This window comes from Mobula birostris, unplaced genomic scaffold (assembly GCF_030028105.1).
Source record: "Mobula birostris isolate sMobBir1 unplaced genomic scaffold, sMobBir1.hap1 scaffold_319, whole genome shotgun sequence".
Lineage (NCBI taxonomy): Eukaryota > Metazoa > Chordata > Chondrichthyes > Myliobatiformes > Myliobatidae > Mobula > Mobula birostris.
The window spans coordinates 356,671-374,029 of record NW_027276252.1 but is presented as its reverse complement, the minus strand read 5'-3'; the positions used below and the strand labels follow the sequence as shown (position 1 = coordinate 374,029).

General features: G+C 45.2%; 1 protein-coding gene across 6 annotated transcripts in view; it reads left to right on the top strand.

Annotated features, from left to right (window-relative positions):
* The window catches only part of LOC140192951 (mitochondrial import receptor subunit TOM40B-like), a 162,344-nt gene that overhangs the window by 11,008 nt on the left and 133,977 nt on the right, over positions 1-17,359 (top strand). For 5 of the 6 annotated variants that reach the window (XM_072250429.1, XM_072250428.1, XM_072250425.1 and 2 more), the window contains exons 2-5: positions 10,558-10,625; positions 10,909-10,998; positions 14,461-14,562; positions 16,095-16,200. In XM_072250429.1, coding sequence (XP_072106530.1) covers positions 10,558-10,625; positions 10,909-10,998; positions 14,461-14,562; positions 16,095-16,200 — 366 coding nt within the window. The remainder of the gene's footprint in view (positions 1-10,557; positions 10,626-10,908; positions 10,999-14,460; positions 14,563-16,094; positions 16,201-17,359) is intronic. The other variant, XM_072250426.1, reaches the window with a different exon arrangement.

Sequence of the window (17,359 nt, the reverse complement as noted above, 5' to 3'; positions counted from 1 at the left end):
TAGGGTGTAATAGTGTGTAATTTCCCTCTTGGTACATATTTCTGCAAGCTGCAGAAGTGCTGCACCCTGTCCATTCACCTCCTCCCTCACCACTATCATAGCCCCAAACAGTTCTTGCAGATGGGACAACATTTCACCTATGAATCTTTCAGGCTGTCTACTCTATCCAGTGCTCTTGATGCACCTGCTCTACATTGGTGAGACCCAATATAGATTGGGGGACTGCTTTGTCAAGCACCTCTGCTCCATCTGCAAAAAATAGGATTTCCTGATGGTCAACCATTTTTATTCCAATCCCCATTCCCATTCCGACAAGTTGGTCTAAGATCTCTTCTGCTGCAAGGTTGGAGGAACAGCATGTCATAGTCTGTCTAGGTAGCTTCCAACCTGGTGGCATAAACATTGATTTCTCCAACTTCTGGTAATTTTTTCTTCTTCTCCTTCCCTCTTCAATTCCCCACTCTGACCTTATACCTCTTCTCACCTGCCTATCACCACCTCAGCTGTCCCTCCTCCTTCCCTTTCTCTCATGGTCCTCTCTCACTCCTATCAGAGATCTCCTTTTCCAGCCCTTTAATTTTTCCACCTATCTCTTCCCAGCTTCTTCCTTCATCCCCTCCTGCCCTCAACTATCACCTTCTAATTTGTCCTCCATTCTAGCATCCTTCCCCTTCCTTCCCAGTCCTCATGAAGGGTCTCGGCCTGAAACATCGACTGTTTATTCATTTCCATAGATGCTGCCCAACCTGCTGAGTTCCTCCAGCATTTTGTGAGTGTTGCAATAGATTTCCAAACTCTTGTGTTTAAAGTTAATGGAGATGCTTTGGGAGCAGTCAGTGTTACAGTAAAAGAGATTGCATACATTATATATGAAGGCAGACAAATCTCCAGGTCAGAACAACATATATCCAACAACACAATAGGAAAAGTTTATAGTAGCCCTTGCTGAGATACTTGCAACATTGTAATTCTCTGACAAGGTGCTGAAGACTGAAGGATAGTAAATGTGCCTTTGTCTGATAACTATAGACCCTTTAGCCTAACATCCGTGGTTGGTAAGTCAATGCAAAGCATTCCAAGAGGTAAGATATTCTCACATTTATAAAGGCAGGGGTTGATCAGTGGTCATCGCTTCATGCATGAGAGGTAGTCTCTTACGAGTTTTAGACAATAGATGCAGGAGTAGGCCATTTGGCCCTTCGAGCCAGCACCACCATTCGCTGTGATCATGGCTGATCATCCACAATCAGTACCCCGTTCCTGCTTTCTTTCCATATCCCTTGACTCCACTATCTTTAAGAGCTCTATCTAACTCTTTCTTGAAAGCATCCAGAGAATTGGCCTCCACTGCCTTCTGAGGCAGAGCATTCCACAGATCCACAACTCTCTGGGTGAAAAAGTTTTTCCTCAACTCCATTCTAAATGGCCTACCCCTTATTCTCAAATTGTGGCCTCTGGTTCTGGACTCCCCCAACATCGGGAACATGTTTTCTGCCTCTAACGTGTCCAATCCTTTAATAATCTTATATGTTTCAATCAGATCCCCTCTCATCCTTCTAAATTACAATGTATACAAGCCCAGTCACTCCAATCTTTCAACATATGACAGTCCCGCCATCCCGGGAATTAACCTCGTGAACCTCCGCTGCACTTCCTCAATAGCAAGAATGTCCTTCCTCAAATTTGGAGACCAAAGCTGGACACAATACTCCAGATGTGGTCTCACCAGGGTCCTGTACAACTGCAGAAGGACCTCTTTGCTCCTATACTCAACTTCCCTTGTTATGAAGGCCAACATGCCATTAGCTTTCTTCACTGCCTGCTGTACCTGCATGCTTACTTTCAGTGACTGATGAACAAGGACACCTAGATCTCGTTGTACTTCCCCTTTTACTAACTTGACACCGTTCAAATAGTAATCTGCCTTCCTGTTCTTGCTACCAAAGTGGATAACCTCACATTTATCCACATTAAACTGCATCTGCCCACTCACCCAACCTGTCCAAGCCACCCTGCATTATCTCAACATCCTCCACACATTTCACACTGCCACCCAGCTTTGTGTCATCTGCAAATTTGCTAATGTTACTTTTAATCCCTTCATCTAAATCATTAATGTATATTGTAAATAGCTGTGGCCCCAGCACCGAGCCTTGCGGCACCCCACTAGTCACCGCCTGCCATTCTGAAAGGGACCTGTTAATCATTACTCTTTGTTTCCTGTCTGCCAACCAATATTCTATCCATGTCAGTACCCTACCCCCAATACCATCTGCTCTAATTTTGCCCATTAACCTCCTATGTGGGACCTTATGAAAGGCTTTCTGAAAGTCCAGGTACACTACATCCACTGGCTCTCCCTTGTTCATTTTCATAGTTACATCCTCAAAATATTCCAGAAGATAGTCAAGCACGATTTCCCCTTCGTAAATCCATGCTGACTCGGACCGATCCTGCTACTGCTATCCAAATGTGTCGCTATTTCATCCTTTATAATTGACTCCAGCATCTTCCCCACCACTGATGTCAGGCTAACTGGTCTATAATTCCCTGTTTTCTCTCTCCCTCCTTTCTTAAAAAGTGGGATAACGTTAGCTACCCTCCAGTCCTCAGGAACTGATCCTGAATCTATAGAACATTGGAAAATAATTACCAATGTGTCCACGATTTCTAGAGCCACCTCCTTAAGTACCCTGGGGTACAGACCATCAGGCCCTGGGGATTTATCAGCCTTCAATCCCATCAGTCTATCCAACACCATTTTCTGCCTAATGTGAATCTCCTTCAGTTCCTTCGTTACCCTAGGTCCTCCGGCCACTATTACATCGGGGGGATTATTTGTGTCTTCCCTAGTGAAGACACATCCAAAGTACCTGTTCAACTTGTCTGCCATTTCCTTGTTCCCCATAATAAATAGAGTTTTGAATCATAGAAAAGTACAGCACAGAAACTGGCCCATCTATCCTGTGCCGTACCATTTAAATTGCCTAGTTCTATCGACCTGCACTCGGACCATAGTCCTCGATAGTCCTACTATTCATGTACCTATCCAAAGTTACCTTAAACATTGAAATTGAAATCGAGCTCGTCCACGCTGTCGTGACCCTCTGAGTGCAGAAGTTTCCCCTCATGTTCCCCTTAAACTCTTAACCTTTTACCCTTAATCCATGACCTCTAGTTGTAGTCCCACCCAACCTCAGTGGAAAAGCCTGCTTATATCCCTCAATTTTGTATATCTCTGTCAAATCTCCCCACAATCTTTTACATTCCAAGGAATAGTCCTAACCTATTCAATTATTCCTGATAACTCAGGTCATCCAATCCTGGGAATATCCTTGTAAATTTTCTGTGTACTCGTTCAACTTATTTACATCTTTCATGTAGCTAGATGACCAAAACTGCGTACTATACTCCAAATTAGGCTTTGCTAATGTCTAATACAACATCAACATAACATCCCATCTCCTGTACCCAGTACGTTGATTTATGAAGGTCAATGTTGCCAAAAGCTTTCTTTACGGCCACATGTACCCGTACCATCACTTCCAATGTATTATGGACCTGTATTCCTAGATCCCTTTGTTCTTCTGCACTCCTCAGTACCCTGCTGTTCACTCTGTAAGACCTGCTGTGGTTGGTCTTACTGAAGTACAATACTTAACACATGTCTGCATTAAATTCCATCTGATTTTTCAGCTCATATTTTCAGCTGGTCCAGATCCCACTGCAAGCTCTGATAGTCTTCCTTGCTGACCATGACAGCCCCAATCTTGGTGTCATCCACAAATTTGATGATCAAGTTAACCACATTATCATCCAGATCATTAATATAGATGACAAACAACAACAGACCCAGCATCAGTCCCTGCGGCACTCCATTAGTTTCAGGCATCCCGGCAGAGAGGCAACCAAATGCTACCACTCTCTGCCTTCTCCCACAAAGCTAATATCCAATCCAATGTACTACCTCATCTTGAATGCCAAGTGAGTGAACCTTTCTGACCAACGTCCCATGTGAGACTTTGACAAATGCCTTGCTGAAGTCCATGTTGACAACATTCACTGCCTTGCCTTCATCAGCTTTCCTGGTAACTTCCTTGAAACAATCTTGTAGAGTTTTTAGACACGACCTACCATGCACAAAGCCATGTTGACTATCCCTAATCATTCCCTGTATATCCAAGTACCCATATATCTAGTCCCACAGAATACCTTCCAATAACTTTCTCACTACTGGTGTCAGGCTCACTGGCCTATAATTGCCTGGTTTATTCTCAGAGCCTTTCTTGAACAGTGGAGAAACATTAACTATCCTCTGATACATCACCTGTCATAGAAACATAGAAAACCTACAGCATAATACAGGTCCTTTGACCCACAAAGTTGTGCCGGACATGTCGTCAAGAAGGATTTAAATATCTCTGCTGGGACCCTTGCAACTTCTGCACTTGCCTCACACAGGGTCCAAGGGAACAGCTTGTTAGGCCTTTGGGGATGTGTCCACCCTAATTTGTCTGAAGACAGCAAACACCTTCTCTATAGTCTGTAGAGGGACCATAAAGTTGATGCCATTTTGCCTGCTGGCATAGACTCTGTGTCCATCTGAGTAAATACAGATGCAAAAAATTCATTTAAAATCTCCCCCATCTTTTCTGGCACCACGCATAGATTACCATTCTGATCTTTCAGAGGACCAGTTTTATCCTTCTCAATCATTTAAATCCCTTGAGTTTTCTCCTTCAGCTTATCTGCTAGGGCAACCTCTTGCCTTCTTTTAGCCCTCATGACTATTTTCTTAAGTGTTCTCTTGCATTTCCTTTACTCCATGAGTACCCCATTTGTTCCTACTTGCCTGTATACGCTACACACCTTTTTTAACCGAGTCCTCAAATTTTCGTGAAATCCAAGGTTCCCTAAACCCGTTATTTTTGCCTTTTATTCTGACAGGCACATAAAAGTTCTGTACCCTCAAGATTTCATTTTTTGAAAGCCTACCACTTACCAAGTGTACCTTTGCCAGAAAGCAACCTGTCACAATCCACACTTGCCAGATCCTTTCTGATAAAATCAAAATTGGCTTTTCTCCAGTTTGAAATCTAAACTTGCAGACCAAACTTACCCTTTTCCATATTTACTTCGAAACTGATGGAATAATGATCACTAAGTGCAGAATATTCCCCAAAACATTTTTTTTGTCCCCTCCCTGTCTCACTTCCTAATAGTAGTTCAAGTATCATGCACTCTTTCCTTGGGCCTTTTTATATACTGATTAAGGAAACTTTCCTGAACATATTTGAGAGACTCTATCCCATCTATTCCTTTACAGTAGTGGTCGCCAACCCGTCGATCGCGATCTTTGAGACATTCCCAGTAGATCCTGAAAAAATCAAAAATAAATACACGAATACTGTTGTAATGTGAGCATTGTAAAAATAAGTAATACTAATTAGGATAATGGTAATTTTGCAAAACTTTCGCTACAGAAAGCTGTTTGTAAAGAGAGATTGTTTCCGGGTTGCGGGGTTTTAGTTCCATTCTTTCTATCCAGTGCACATGTGTGTAGCTCCCCCACCATGCACCGCGTTTTCAGTATAGCTTGTGCTGCATCAAAGTGACCAATTAGATTAGCTAAGAGTACAGACTGTCGCAAGCATCAATATACGGCACTCGCTCGTGATATCTTGATACTGTAGCATGGTGGAGGCTCCATGAAAGAAGGCGAAAACGTACAAATTCCATCCAGAATGGGAAGAGGAGTTTCTATTTACCTTGGTGAAAGACAAGTGTGTATGTATGTTGTGCGACCAAACGCAAGCACTGACTGAAAGAGGGAATCTGGAGCAGCACCACAACACCAATCACCAGAAATTTAAAGACCCCTACCCCGCAAAGAGCGCAATTAGTGCCATGAAAGTTGAGGAGCTGAAATCAGGGTTGAAGGCCCAGCAATCGTTTTTCACAAAACATGTTGCTCAAAATAAGGCTGCTACTGAAGCATCATTTCGTGTAAGTCACCTTTTGGCAAAACACAAGAAGCCTTTTACAGATGGCGATTTATTCAAGGAAGCAATGGCCATTACCACAGAGACTGTTTTTAATTACTTTAAAAACAAAAAACGACATCACAACCGCAATACATAATATACCACTTGGCCCTGCAACAGTGACAAGGAAGGTAGAGTCACTGTCAGAGGACGTGGATCGACAAATGTTAGAGGACTTGTCACTCTGTGAATATTTTTCACTACAGTTCGATGAATCCCTGGATGTAATGCAAACAGCTTAGCTTGTTGTATTTGTCAGAATGGCTTTCTAGGATTTTACAACAAAGGAGGACTTCCTCACTCTTTTGCAATTAAAGGAGAGAACGAGAGGTGAGGGTACTTGCAATGAGTTTAAAAAATATGTCCGTGAAAATGACATCCCCATTCATAAACTGGTGGCAATTACCACTGATGGGGCCCCAGCAATGCGCGATGTGCGCGTTGGTTTTATAGCACTAAAAGTCAGTGCCCACTTCGGGTCAACTTATCTATGTGAAATTGCATTTTCACAGATGAAAATTATTAAATCTAAGTACAGGAGCTGTTTTACTGACAGATACCTCACAGACTGGCTGTCTGTAGTTATGAGCCAAATTTCAGGGAACTAGCAGAAAGTATGCAGCCCCAGTCATCACACTGAGTGCAACAATCAATTTCTATTTGTTTATTTTTTGTGTGGAAATAAAATTAAATAATGAAACTTAGAATTAAGGGTATGAAGTATTGTAATATTCTTAAAGACAGCTATGGCCTGTTTGATATGCTAGTTACAGTGTTTTCTTATTTGAATTAATTTGAAAGTTTGACAAAAGTATTTTGTGTAATTCAAATACAATTAGCCCAAATAAAAGGCCTCAAATTGGAAGTACAACCTGAGCTGTTTTTTCTCTAAATGACTTAGGAGGTAGATCTTGCCTTTCACTAAGGTCAAGGTAGGGGATCTTGGGCTAAAAAAGGTTGGTGACCACTACTTTACAGTATGGATTCCCAGTCCATATGTGGAAAGTTAAAATCACCTACTATAGCAACCTTGTGTTTTTAGCAACAGTCCGCAATCTGTCTACAAATTACTTCCTCCAAATCACGGGGACTGTTGGGTTGTCTATAATATAACTCAATTAATGTGGTCATACCTTTCTTATTCCTCATTTCCATCCATAAAGCCTGACTGGACGAGTTCTTCTGTCTGTCCTGACTGAGCACTGTTGTGATATTTACCCTGACTAGTATTGCTACTTTTCTCCCTTTAATCCCTCCAACTCTGTCACATCTAAAACAATGGAACCCTGGAATATTGAACAGCTATTCCTACCCCTCTTGCAATCAAGTCACACTAATGGCTACAGTATCATAATTCCATGTGTAAATCCATGTGCTGAGCTCATCTGCCTTTCCTACAATGCTTCTTGTATTGAAAGATACGCAGCTCAGAACATTGGTCCCACCATGCTCAACCTTTTGATTCCTGACTTTGTCTGAGGTCTTAACACCATCTGTCTCCACAACTACTCCACTCTCTGTTCTGGCACTCTGGCTCCCATCCCCCTGCAACTCCAGTTTAGCCCTCCCCCATCCATGCAGCAGGAGCAAACCTTCCTGCTAAGCTATTAGTACCCCTCCAATTCAGTTGCAGGCTGTCTGTTCTGTACAGGTCCCACCTTCTCTGGAAGAGAGCTGAATGATCCAAAAATCTGATGCCATCCCTTTTACACCAACTCCTCCGTTAAACTGTCTGAACTCTTCCTATTTCTGGCCTCAATAGCACATGGCACAGGTAGCAATCCTGAGATCACAACCCTGGAGATCCTGTCCTTTAACTTAAAACCTAACTCCCTTAGCACCTATACCTTCTGTCTAGTCGTGGTAACTTCACACACTTCATGCCCCCTGACACCTGGAACTTCAGCCATACTGCTGGTATTTTCCACAGTGAAGACTAATGCAAAATACTTGTTCAGTTTGTCTGCCATTTTGTTGCTCCCCCATTACTACCTATCCAGCAGCATTTTCCGATGGTCTGATATCCACTTCCGCTTCTTTTACACTTTATGTATTTGAAGAAGTTTCATATCTTTCCCATCATATCTGCCACCATTTGATTGACAGATTCAACCGTACAGCGCAGGAACAGGCCCTCTGACCCATGGTGTGTGCGTTGACCACGATGCCAATCTAACTGGTCCCATCTGCTTGTACGCTTCCACTCCCTGCGTGATCATATGCCTGTCTTACTAGTTAAACATCACAATCAACTGTCTCCGTCACCTTCCTTGGCATTGTGTTCCACACACCCTTCATTACCTGTTTGTACAAAAATCTTGCCTGGTAAAGATAGATAGATACAGGTTTCCCCCGCCATCCGAAGGTAGAGCGTTCCTTTGAAACGGTTCGTAAGCCGAAATGTCGTAAAGCGAAGAAGCAATTACCATTTATTTATATGGGAAAATTTTGTGAGCGCTTGCAGACCCAAAAATAACCTAACAAATCATGCCAAGTAACACACAAAACCTAAAATAACAGTAACATATAGTAAAAGCAGGAATGATATGATAAATACACAGCCTATATAAAGTAGAAATACTTCTCTACAACGATTGCCTGCACGGATCTCCGTAGTGAAAATCTCATGCAAGCGCTGTTGGCATAAACGTGCTCTCCAGTAACCTTTAAACTATGAAGCTGCCAAATCTACCAAATAACACGTAAAAATACACAGCCTATATAAAGTAGAAATAATGTATGTACAGTGTAGTATCACTACCGGAATTGGGAAGACATCGAGCACGCTGATGATGGTGTATTAGGCTGAGTCGTCGCAGGCTGGGTGGTGCAGTGGCCCCCACAGTTCTTTAATAAGGATTCAAACCATCCTGCAAATATCTCCTAAACCGACGTACCCTTTCAAAAATAAAGTAGTACTTTATCATTACTCATTCGGTTTCAATTGTTATCCTTTTTTCTTCCAATTGCATCAGCTCTTCATCTGTCAGTTCTTGGTGATGGGATGCCAAAACCTCTTCAACATCATGTTCGTCAGCTTCCACAAGCCAAACTCATGTTGTCCTTACTTCGTTCACCACGATCAAAACGCTTAATTATGTCTAGTTTTGCTGTAAGTGTAACACCCTTACGAGCTCTTTCAGGCTTTTCCGATACCATAGAACTCATCTTGCAAACAACTGCTCACGGGCACGTGTTAGAGCAAAGCAGTTCCCAATCCGGGGGAGAGCGGCTGCTCGGGGCGTGCTCTACCTTTTATCGCGCGCTGAATTTTTTTTCGTAACAGTGAAAACACCTCTGAAAGTGAAAACAGGGTACTAATGTAGGTCTTTCGTAACAGTGAGGTTTCGTAAAGCGAACGTTCGAAAAGCAGGGGACACCTGTATACCTTATTGATCCCAAGGGAAATTGGGTTTCGTTACAGCCGCACCAACCAAGAATAGAGCATAAATATAGCAATACAAAAACTACAAACCATCAAACAACAAAATGCAAACTATGCCAGATGAAAGAAAGTCCAGGACCAGTCTATTGGCTCAGGGTTCGATGGCCACAGGCAGGAACGACCTCCCGTGCCGCCCAGTGTTGTATCTCGGTAGAATGTGGCCGAAGTCCAACAGTAAAAAGTTCAATATCCGGTCTACAAACACGTTCCTCAATTGTAGTATGACCAGGATTGCACCGTCCGTTGTTAACCAGAACAGTAAGCATCCAACTCCTTTACGCTTACCGCTCTCTGTGCACTTCTGGTCAGCTGGAATGGTCTGGAATGTTCAAACTTTCCTGCCTCACCTTAAATCTGTGTTTTCTAGCATTTAGCATTTCCACCCTGGACTCCAACTATCTACACTATCTGTGCCTCTCACAATTCTATTTACTACTCATAGTATCTAATCCAGGCAACATCTTGGTGAACTTCTGCTGGTGCTTGATTAAATGCTTCCACATCCTTCCTGTAGCGTGATCAGAACTACACTCATTACAACGAAGGTTGCCACCATATCCACCAAATCTCTGCCAAAGTACCGCAGTCTCCTCCATTGCATCCTGCAGAATCCAGGGAATAGATCCTGTCAGGCCCAGGAGACTTAATGTTCTTCGATACCCAACACCTCCTGCTTCCTAATAAAAACATGCTCTCACCATCACTTGTATCCCTCTGCTTTCTTAATGCTGTTATAATGTGCTTGTTTAGTCTCTCACCCACTTCCCATGGCTTCAGGTAGAAATTCTCTCATTTGTCCTCCAAGTGGACTTGCCTTTCCTAAGCTGTCTTCTTGTTCTTATAAATTGCCTTTTCCTCAATCCTACTATACAAAACCATTTCCTGCTGTACTTGATCACTTGTCTCAGTGTCAGAATCCCCCAGATGTGTGCCAAGGAGACAGTTAGTTACCCATACCAGTGGGAGGGACAGTCCTAGTGGCAAAGGACTGGAGGTGGTCACCCTGTTGATGGGAGAGGGGATGTGACTTAGGATGAGTAGTTTTCAAATTAACTTCTGTCTCTGCAGATGTTTTCCCTCAGCAACTCGAAGGTGTGAAACTCATCATCAACAAACATCTCAGCAACCACTTTCAGGTCAGTATAATGAAAAATCCACTCAAACTCTAACCCCAGCCCAGACACAGACACAGACACAGAGTGAAACTCCCTCTACACTGTCCCATCACACACTCCCAGTATACGGGTCAGACACGGAGTGAAACTCCCTCTACACTGTCCCATCACACACTCCCAGGGCAGGGGCCAGACACAGAGTGAAGCTTCCTCTACACTGTCCCATCTCATACTCCCGGGGGATGTTCGATCTAGTAACACTTGCCTATTTTGCACTGCTCACTCTCGATCTCCCTTTCCACAGGCTGCACATACAATCCACCTGAGCTCAATGTCACCCCATTACCATTTCAAGGCAATGTACTCAGGAGATCAACAGGCAGACTCTGATGAGGTGGGTACTGTCTGTGGCATGTGAATGTGTGTATGCGCCTTCCAGCTCATTCTCTCATTGCACTGGTCAGCACCATGGATCACAGAGTGAACCATCTCCCTGCTTATGTCATTTAAGACTATAAAACATAAGAGCAGAATTAGGCCATTCTGCTCATCAAATCTGCACTGCTATTTCATCATGGTTGATCCATTTCCCTCTGAACGCTATTCTCCTCCCCAAAACATTTCTCACCCTGAAGATCCTATCAAGCTCCGTCCAATGACATGGCCTCCATAGCCACCTGTGGCAAAATTCCACAGATTCACCACCCTCTGGCTAAATAAGTTGCTCCAATAATGCTGTATTAAATTAACTCCATCTGCCTCTAGGTGATCCATATCCCTCCATATTCAATCTCTGCCTACAAACTTCTTTAGGGCCTCTACTGTATCTGCTTCTACCTCCACACCTGGCGACACACTCCTAGCATCCCCTTGACTCTATGTCAGGGGTTCTCAACCTTTTTTATGCCATGGGCCGCTACTATTAACCGAGAGGGTCCATGGATCCCTAGTTGGGAACCTCTGCTCTATGTAGAAAAACCACCACACATCTCTCCCAAACTATCTCCCTCTTACCCTGAAGTTATGCCCTCTAGCATTGAATATTTCTATCCTGGAGAAAAAGATTCTGACTGCCTATACTATCTCCCTCTCACTTTTTCTCACTTTCTCCCTCTTAGTTTTTCCCACTCTTACTCTGCTCCCTCTCACACCATTTCTTTGAAACACTCATTTTTCCCTCTCTTCTTTTCCCTGCCTTATTCCATCTCTACTCACTCTTTGTTCTTCCTCTTGTTATCCCTTTCTCCCTCTCTTTGTCATGCTTACTGTCTCGTTTTCTCTCTCTCTCTCTCTCATAATCTCTCTCTCACACATTCTCCTAATCTCCCTAACCTCCCTCACCTATGCTCGGACCTCTCCCCAGTTGAGGCCCCTTGGGATCCCAAGTTTCGAGGAATCCCCTCATTCCCAATGGGAGCCTAACCACTCACCTGTCCTTCAATCTTCCATTTTTAGTCACTGATTATTTTACTTACAAGACATATGGGTGTTTGTGATGTCGTTTGATTTGATGCCACTTGAAACCAATCTCTCAGCAGGCTGCTTAACAGCACAGGAATTGCATCACACATCCACCGTACTGTGGGGATTTCTTGGGCTGCAACCCCTCAGTGCCCAGTGACAGCAGTAGGTAGTGCAGCTGTCCCTGCAAGGAGGCACTAGGATGGCGTACCCACGGGTGAGAGGGTGAAGGAGCCTTCTCAGCAGTGTCCTGCAGCAGGTGCCCATGTTCTTTAGCTCTGTGGTCACAGAGAGCTGTGTGGTACAGCTTATGCACTATTCACACATCTGGTGACATCTGTGGAAAGCAGTTCGGTACAGCAGAGAGCCTGTACACCACACCACTGTTTGCACCTCAGTCAGCCCGCCCGTGGAAAGCCAGATGGTATAGGGCTCAGCCTGCACAACACGCCACAGCTACTTTACGCTTCTAGTAATATACAGGTACTACAACTATTCCCAGCTCTCATTGATGGTGACCACAGTGCAAAGAGTTGGTTGTAACAATCCATCCGAGATGTGTGGGGCCCGCGGTGTGTGTGATGTGTGGGTTGGTCAGAGTAATCTCTGCCTGTTTTCCCCATTCCCTTCAGTTCTTGTGTTCACTGGTGGGAGTGAATGGGAAGGAGTCGGGTCCATTGGGGATGTAGACAATGCTAGTAAATGGAAAGGGTTGGAGTCTTGTTGGGAATGTGGATGGTGGGAGTGAATGGAAAGTGTTGGGGTCTAATTGGGAGAGTGGATGGTGGGGGTGATTAGGAAGCAGTAGGGTCTTTGGGTATGTAGACAGTGGGAGTGAATGGGAAGGAGTCATCTATCGGTGATGTGGACGGTGGAAGTGAATGCGAAGGGGTGGGTTCCACTGGAAATGTGGATGGTGGGAATTAATGGGAAGGAGTGTGGTCTGTTGAGTGTGGACTGTGGGAGCGAATAGGAAGAGGTGGGGTCCAGTGGGAGTGAATGTGAAGGAATGGGGTCAGTTGAGTGCAGAAGATAGGAATGAATAGGAAGAGGGGTCTGTGGGGAGTCTGGATGATGGAAGTGAATTGGAAGGGTTGGGAATTATTGAGGATTTGACTGTGGGAGTAAATAGGGTGGGGTGGCTCCCATTGGGAGTGCAGATGGAGAGAGCAAATGGGAATGGATGGGGTCCATTAAGTGCAGATGGTGGGAGTGAGTGGGAATGGGTGGGCTCTGATGTGTGTTGTTGGTGGGACTGAATGAGAAGGTGTAGGGCCCATTTGGAGTGTGGGTGGTGGAAGTGAATGAGAAGAGGTGAGTTGCAAGGGAGTGTGGATGGTGGGAGTGAATGGAAAGGGATGGTTTCTGTTGAAAGAGCAGATAGTGAGAGTGAGTCGTCAGTGGGTAGATGGAGCGTGTGTGAAGAAGTGAGGTCTGTTCAGAGGGCAAACGGTGTGAATGAATGGAAAGAGGTAGATTTTGTTGGTAGTGCAGACAGTGAGAGTGAGTGGGTCACATTGGAAAGGTTGTGCACACGGTTGGAGTGAGTGGGAAGGGATGCGGCCTGCTTAAAGTGCAGTGGGAGTGAATGAGAAAGGTGGAGTCCGTTGCAAGTGTAGGCGGTGGGAGCAAAAGGGAAGGGTTGGGATCCCATTGGGAATGTAGAGAGTGGGATTGAATGGGAAAGGTTGGGGTCCCTTTGGGAGTGTGGACGGTGGGAGTGAATGGGAAGGATGCAGGTCCTTTTGGGAGTGTGGACAGTGAGTGAATGGGGAAGGTTGCAGTCCCATTGGGAGTGTGGATGGTAGAGTGAATGGGAAGGGTTGGGGTCCCGTGGGCAGTGGGAGTGAATGGAAAGGTTGGAATCCGTTGGGAGTCTGGATGTTGTGAGTGAATGGCAAGGAGTGTCATCTATTAGTGATGTAGACAATGGTATAGGAAGGAGTGGGTCACTTTGGGGGTGTAACAGTGGGAGTGAATTGAATGGGGTCCATTCAATTTGGATGGAGGAAGTGAATCATAAGTGGTGGGGTTGGGTGGGAGTGAATGGGAAAGGTGAGGTCCCATTAACAGTGTGGATGGTGGGAGTGAATGGAAAGGGGTGGAATCTATTGGGAGTGTGGATGATGGGAAGTTGTGGGTTGCAAGGGGGTGTGGATGGTGGGAGTGAATGGAAAGGGGTTTGTTCTGTTTGTAGTGCAAATGGTGGGAGTGAATGAGAAGGCGTGGAGTCCATTGAGTGCAGCTGGTAGGAGTGAATGGGAAGGGGTCAAGTCCATTAGGACTTTGGGTATTGGGAGTGAAAAGGAATTAGTGGGGTCTGTGGGGACTGGGAACATTTTGAAGGGTAGCATTTTGACCTTGACTTTTCCTGTTGCTTCGTTCCCCACTGTAGAGCTTCCCACAGGCCCTGGGAGAAGTGGACAGCACAGGCAGTTTGAACGCTCAGTGTGTCGCCTTGTTGGCTAGTCGGATCCGAGCCAAGGCTGCCTTCCAGGTGTGTTACTGAGCAGGAAATGGCTGGGGCTGAGCTCGCAGGGGCAATACCCTCAGTCGTGTTAACAGAGGGAGAAGGAGCTTGAAGGCAGTCATTCCCTCAGTGGTGCCCAGCCTAACGCTCCTAATCTTTGACTCCCCACATGTTGGTGATGAGGAATTTGGAATATTGTGGTCAGTTTTGGTCGCCTTACTGTAGGAATGGTGCCAATAAACTGAAAAGTGCTCAGAAAAGATTTATGAGGATATTGCTGGATCTCGAGGGACTGAGGTATGGAGAGGTTTAGCATGTTGGGGCTTTATTCACAGGAGTGCAGGAGACTGAGGGGTGATCTTCTGGAGCTATATAAAATCAAAAGAGGCATAGATAGGGTAAATAGGCACGTTCTTTTTTCCAGAGTTGGGGAATCGAACTGGAGGGCACAGGTTTAAGGTGAGAGGGCAGAGATTTAAAAGGGATTGGTGGCAAAGGATGGTCAGTATGTGGAAACAGCCGCTTGGGAAAGTGGTTGACATCAATAACTACATTTGCAACAACAAGTATATTAACATTTAAAAGACACATCTGGCTATGCATGTTAGGGATATGGGCCAAAAGCATGCAATGGATCAAGTTTAGCTGAGCCTCATGGTTAACATGGAATAATGGGGCTGAAGGGCCTTTCTGTGCTGAATGACCCATTTACTCCACGGCTATTCACCATCTACATCATGAGTAGGATGTGGGAATCAAGAGGAGCGTATCGAAGAGAAGGAATTAGCAGGATCCAGAACCAGGCACAGCGCTTTCTGAAAGCTTAGTGTGATGCTGACCCACAAGTGACCAGTACACCTGGGTGCCTGACATCCCAGTGAAGTTGGACATAGAATTAGGAGGAGCTGCCTTTGGGAACAGGTCTCTCATTGGTTGGGAAGGTGAACTCCATGATCTACGAACACGACCATTGCTGGAGGTCACTCCGTAGGTTAGTGGGGCTGTAGAAAAGGTAAGTCCAGACTAGGCTCACTTGCAGAAGGACAGGGTTGAACTGGTGGGAGTTACACTGAACCAGGTCCCACCCTGGTGAGACCATAATGTACAGACAATGTCTGGGTGTAGTTCTGGCTTTGTACCCTGGAACACCGGAGGGAGGCAGATATTTAGAGGGGGCTGGTCTATCATGAAACAATGAAGGGAGGGGTGGAATAGTCTGGGTGCAGTGGGGAGGTTTCTGCTGGTGGAGGAGAGCAGCAGGATGAGAGGGTCCCTGTGGGGATTTGGGGGATAAACCCCTCCCTGAGAATGGTGTAGGATCCCGCACAGGGAGGGGCTGAAGGCAGCACCCTGTGTGCATCAGGCAGGGCTGGAGAGAAATAGTGTGGGGGATGAAGTGAAGGGAGGGCTACCTGGAGACTCTTACATGAGGAAAGTGGAGGGAGTGGAGGGCTAGTATGGACAGGTGAGCTGAAGGATGTATGTGCACTAATATGTTGGAGGGAGGGAGAAGGAAGGATGGGACAGCATCCAGTGATGAACTTTCTTCCCAAAACCAGACCCAGCAGGAGCGCTTCCAGACGTGGCAGTTTGACACAGAGTATCGGGGCGACTCCTTCACTGCCACCATCACCCTCGGCAACCCTGATATCATCAGTGAATCTGGTGAGTGGGTGCTGACTGCTTCTCCAGCAATTTGGAGATGGGGAAATGGTACCAGCAGTGCTGGGCAGAAGCTGCTCAGCACAGGGGGTCCTACACACCACATAGATAACTCACGTTCAACTGGGGAGCTCACAGGTCCACTGCAGTACAAGCTCCCTCACTGACCCATCACAATGGAGAGCTTACTCACCACCATCCCTCACTGCCTCAACACAACGCACCCCCCCCACAGAGTGGAGTTCCCTCATTGCCCCTCCCTTGATGCACCTTCCAAAGTGTGGTGCTGCATAAGACCATAAGACATAGGAGCATAATTAAGCCATTCTGCCCATTGAGTCTGCTCTGCTATTCCATCATGGCTGATTCTGGATCCCACTCAACCCCATACTCCTGCCTTCCCTCCATATCTTTTGATCTTCTGACTGATCGGTAAACTATCAACTTCTGCTTTAAATATACCCGTGGACTTTGCCTCCACTGCAGTCTGTGGCAGAGCATTCCACAGATTCACCATTCTCTAGCAAAAAAAAAATTCCTGTTCACCTCCATTCTAAAAGGTTATCCCTCAATTTTGAGGCTGTGCCTCCTAGTTCAGGATACCCCCACCATAGGAAACACCCTCTCAACATCCACCCTATTTAGTACTTTCAAAATTTGGTAGGCTTCAATGAGATCCCCATACATTCTTCTAAATTCCAGTGAGTATAGGTCCAAAGCTGCCAAGCGCTCCTCAAATGTTAACCCCTTCATTCCTGGAATCATCCTCATGAACCTGTCTGGACTTTGTCCAATGACAGTATATCCTTTCTGAGATACAGGGTCCAAAACTGTTGTCAGTACTCCAAGTGCGGCCTGACAATGTCTTATAAAGACTCAGCATTATCTCCTTGCTTTTATATTCTATTCCCCTTGAAATAAATGCCAATATTGCATTTGCCTTCTTTACCACAGACTCGACCTGTAAATTAACCTTCTGGGAGTCTTGCACATGGATTCCTAAATCCCTCTGCCCCTCTGATGTTTGAACATTCTCCCCATTTAAATAATAGTCCGCACTATTGTTCCTTTCACCAAAATACATTATCATACATTTCCCTACATTGTACTCCATCTGCACTTTTTGCCCATTCTTCCAATTTGTCTAAGTCCTGCTGCAAAC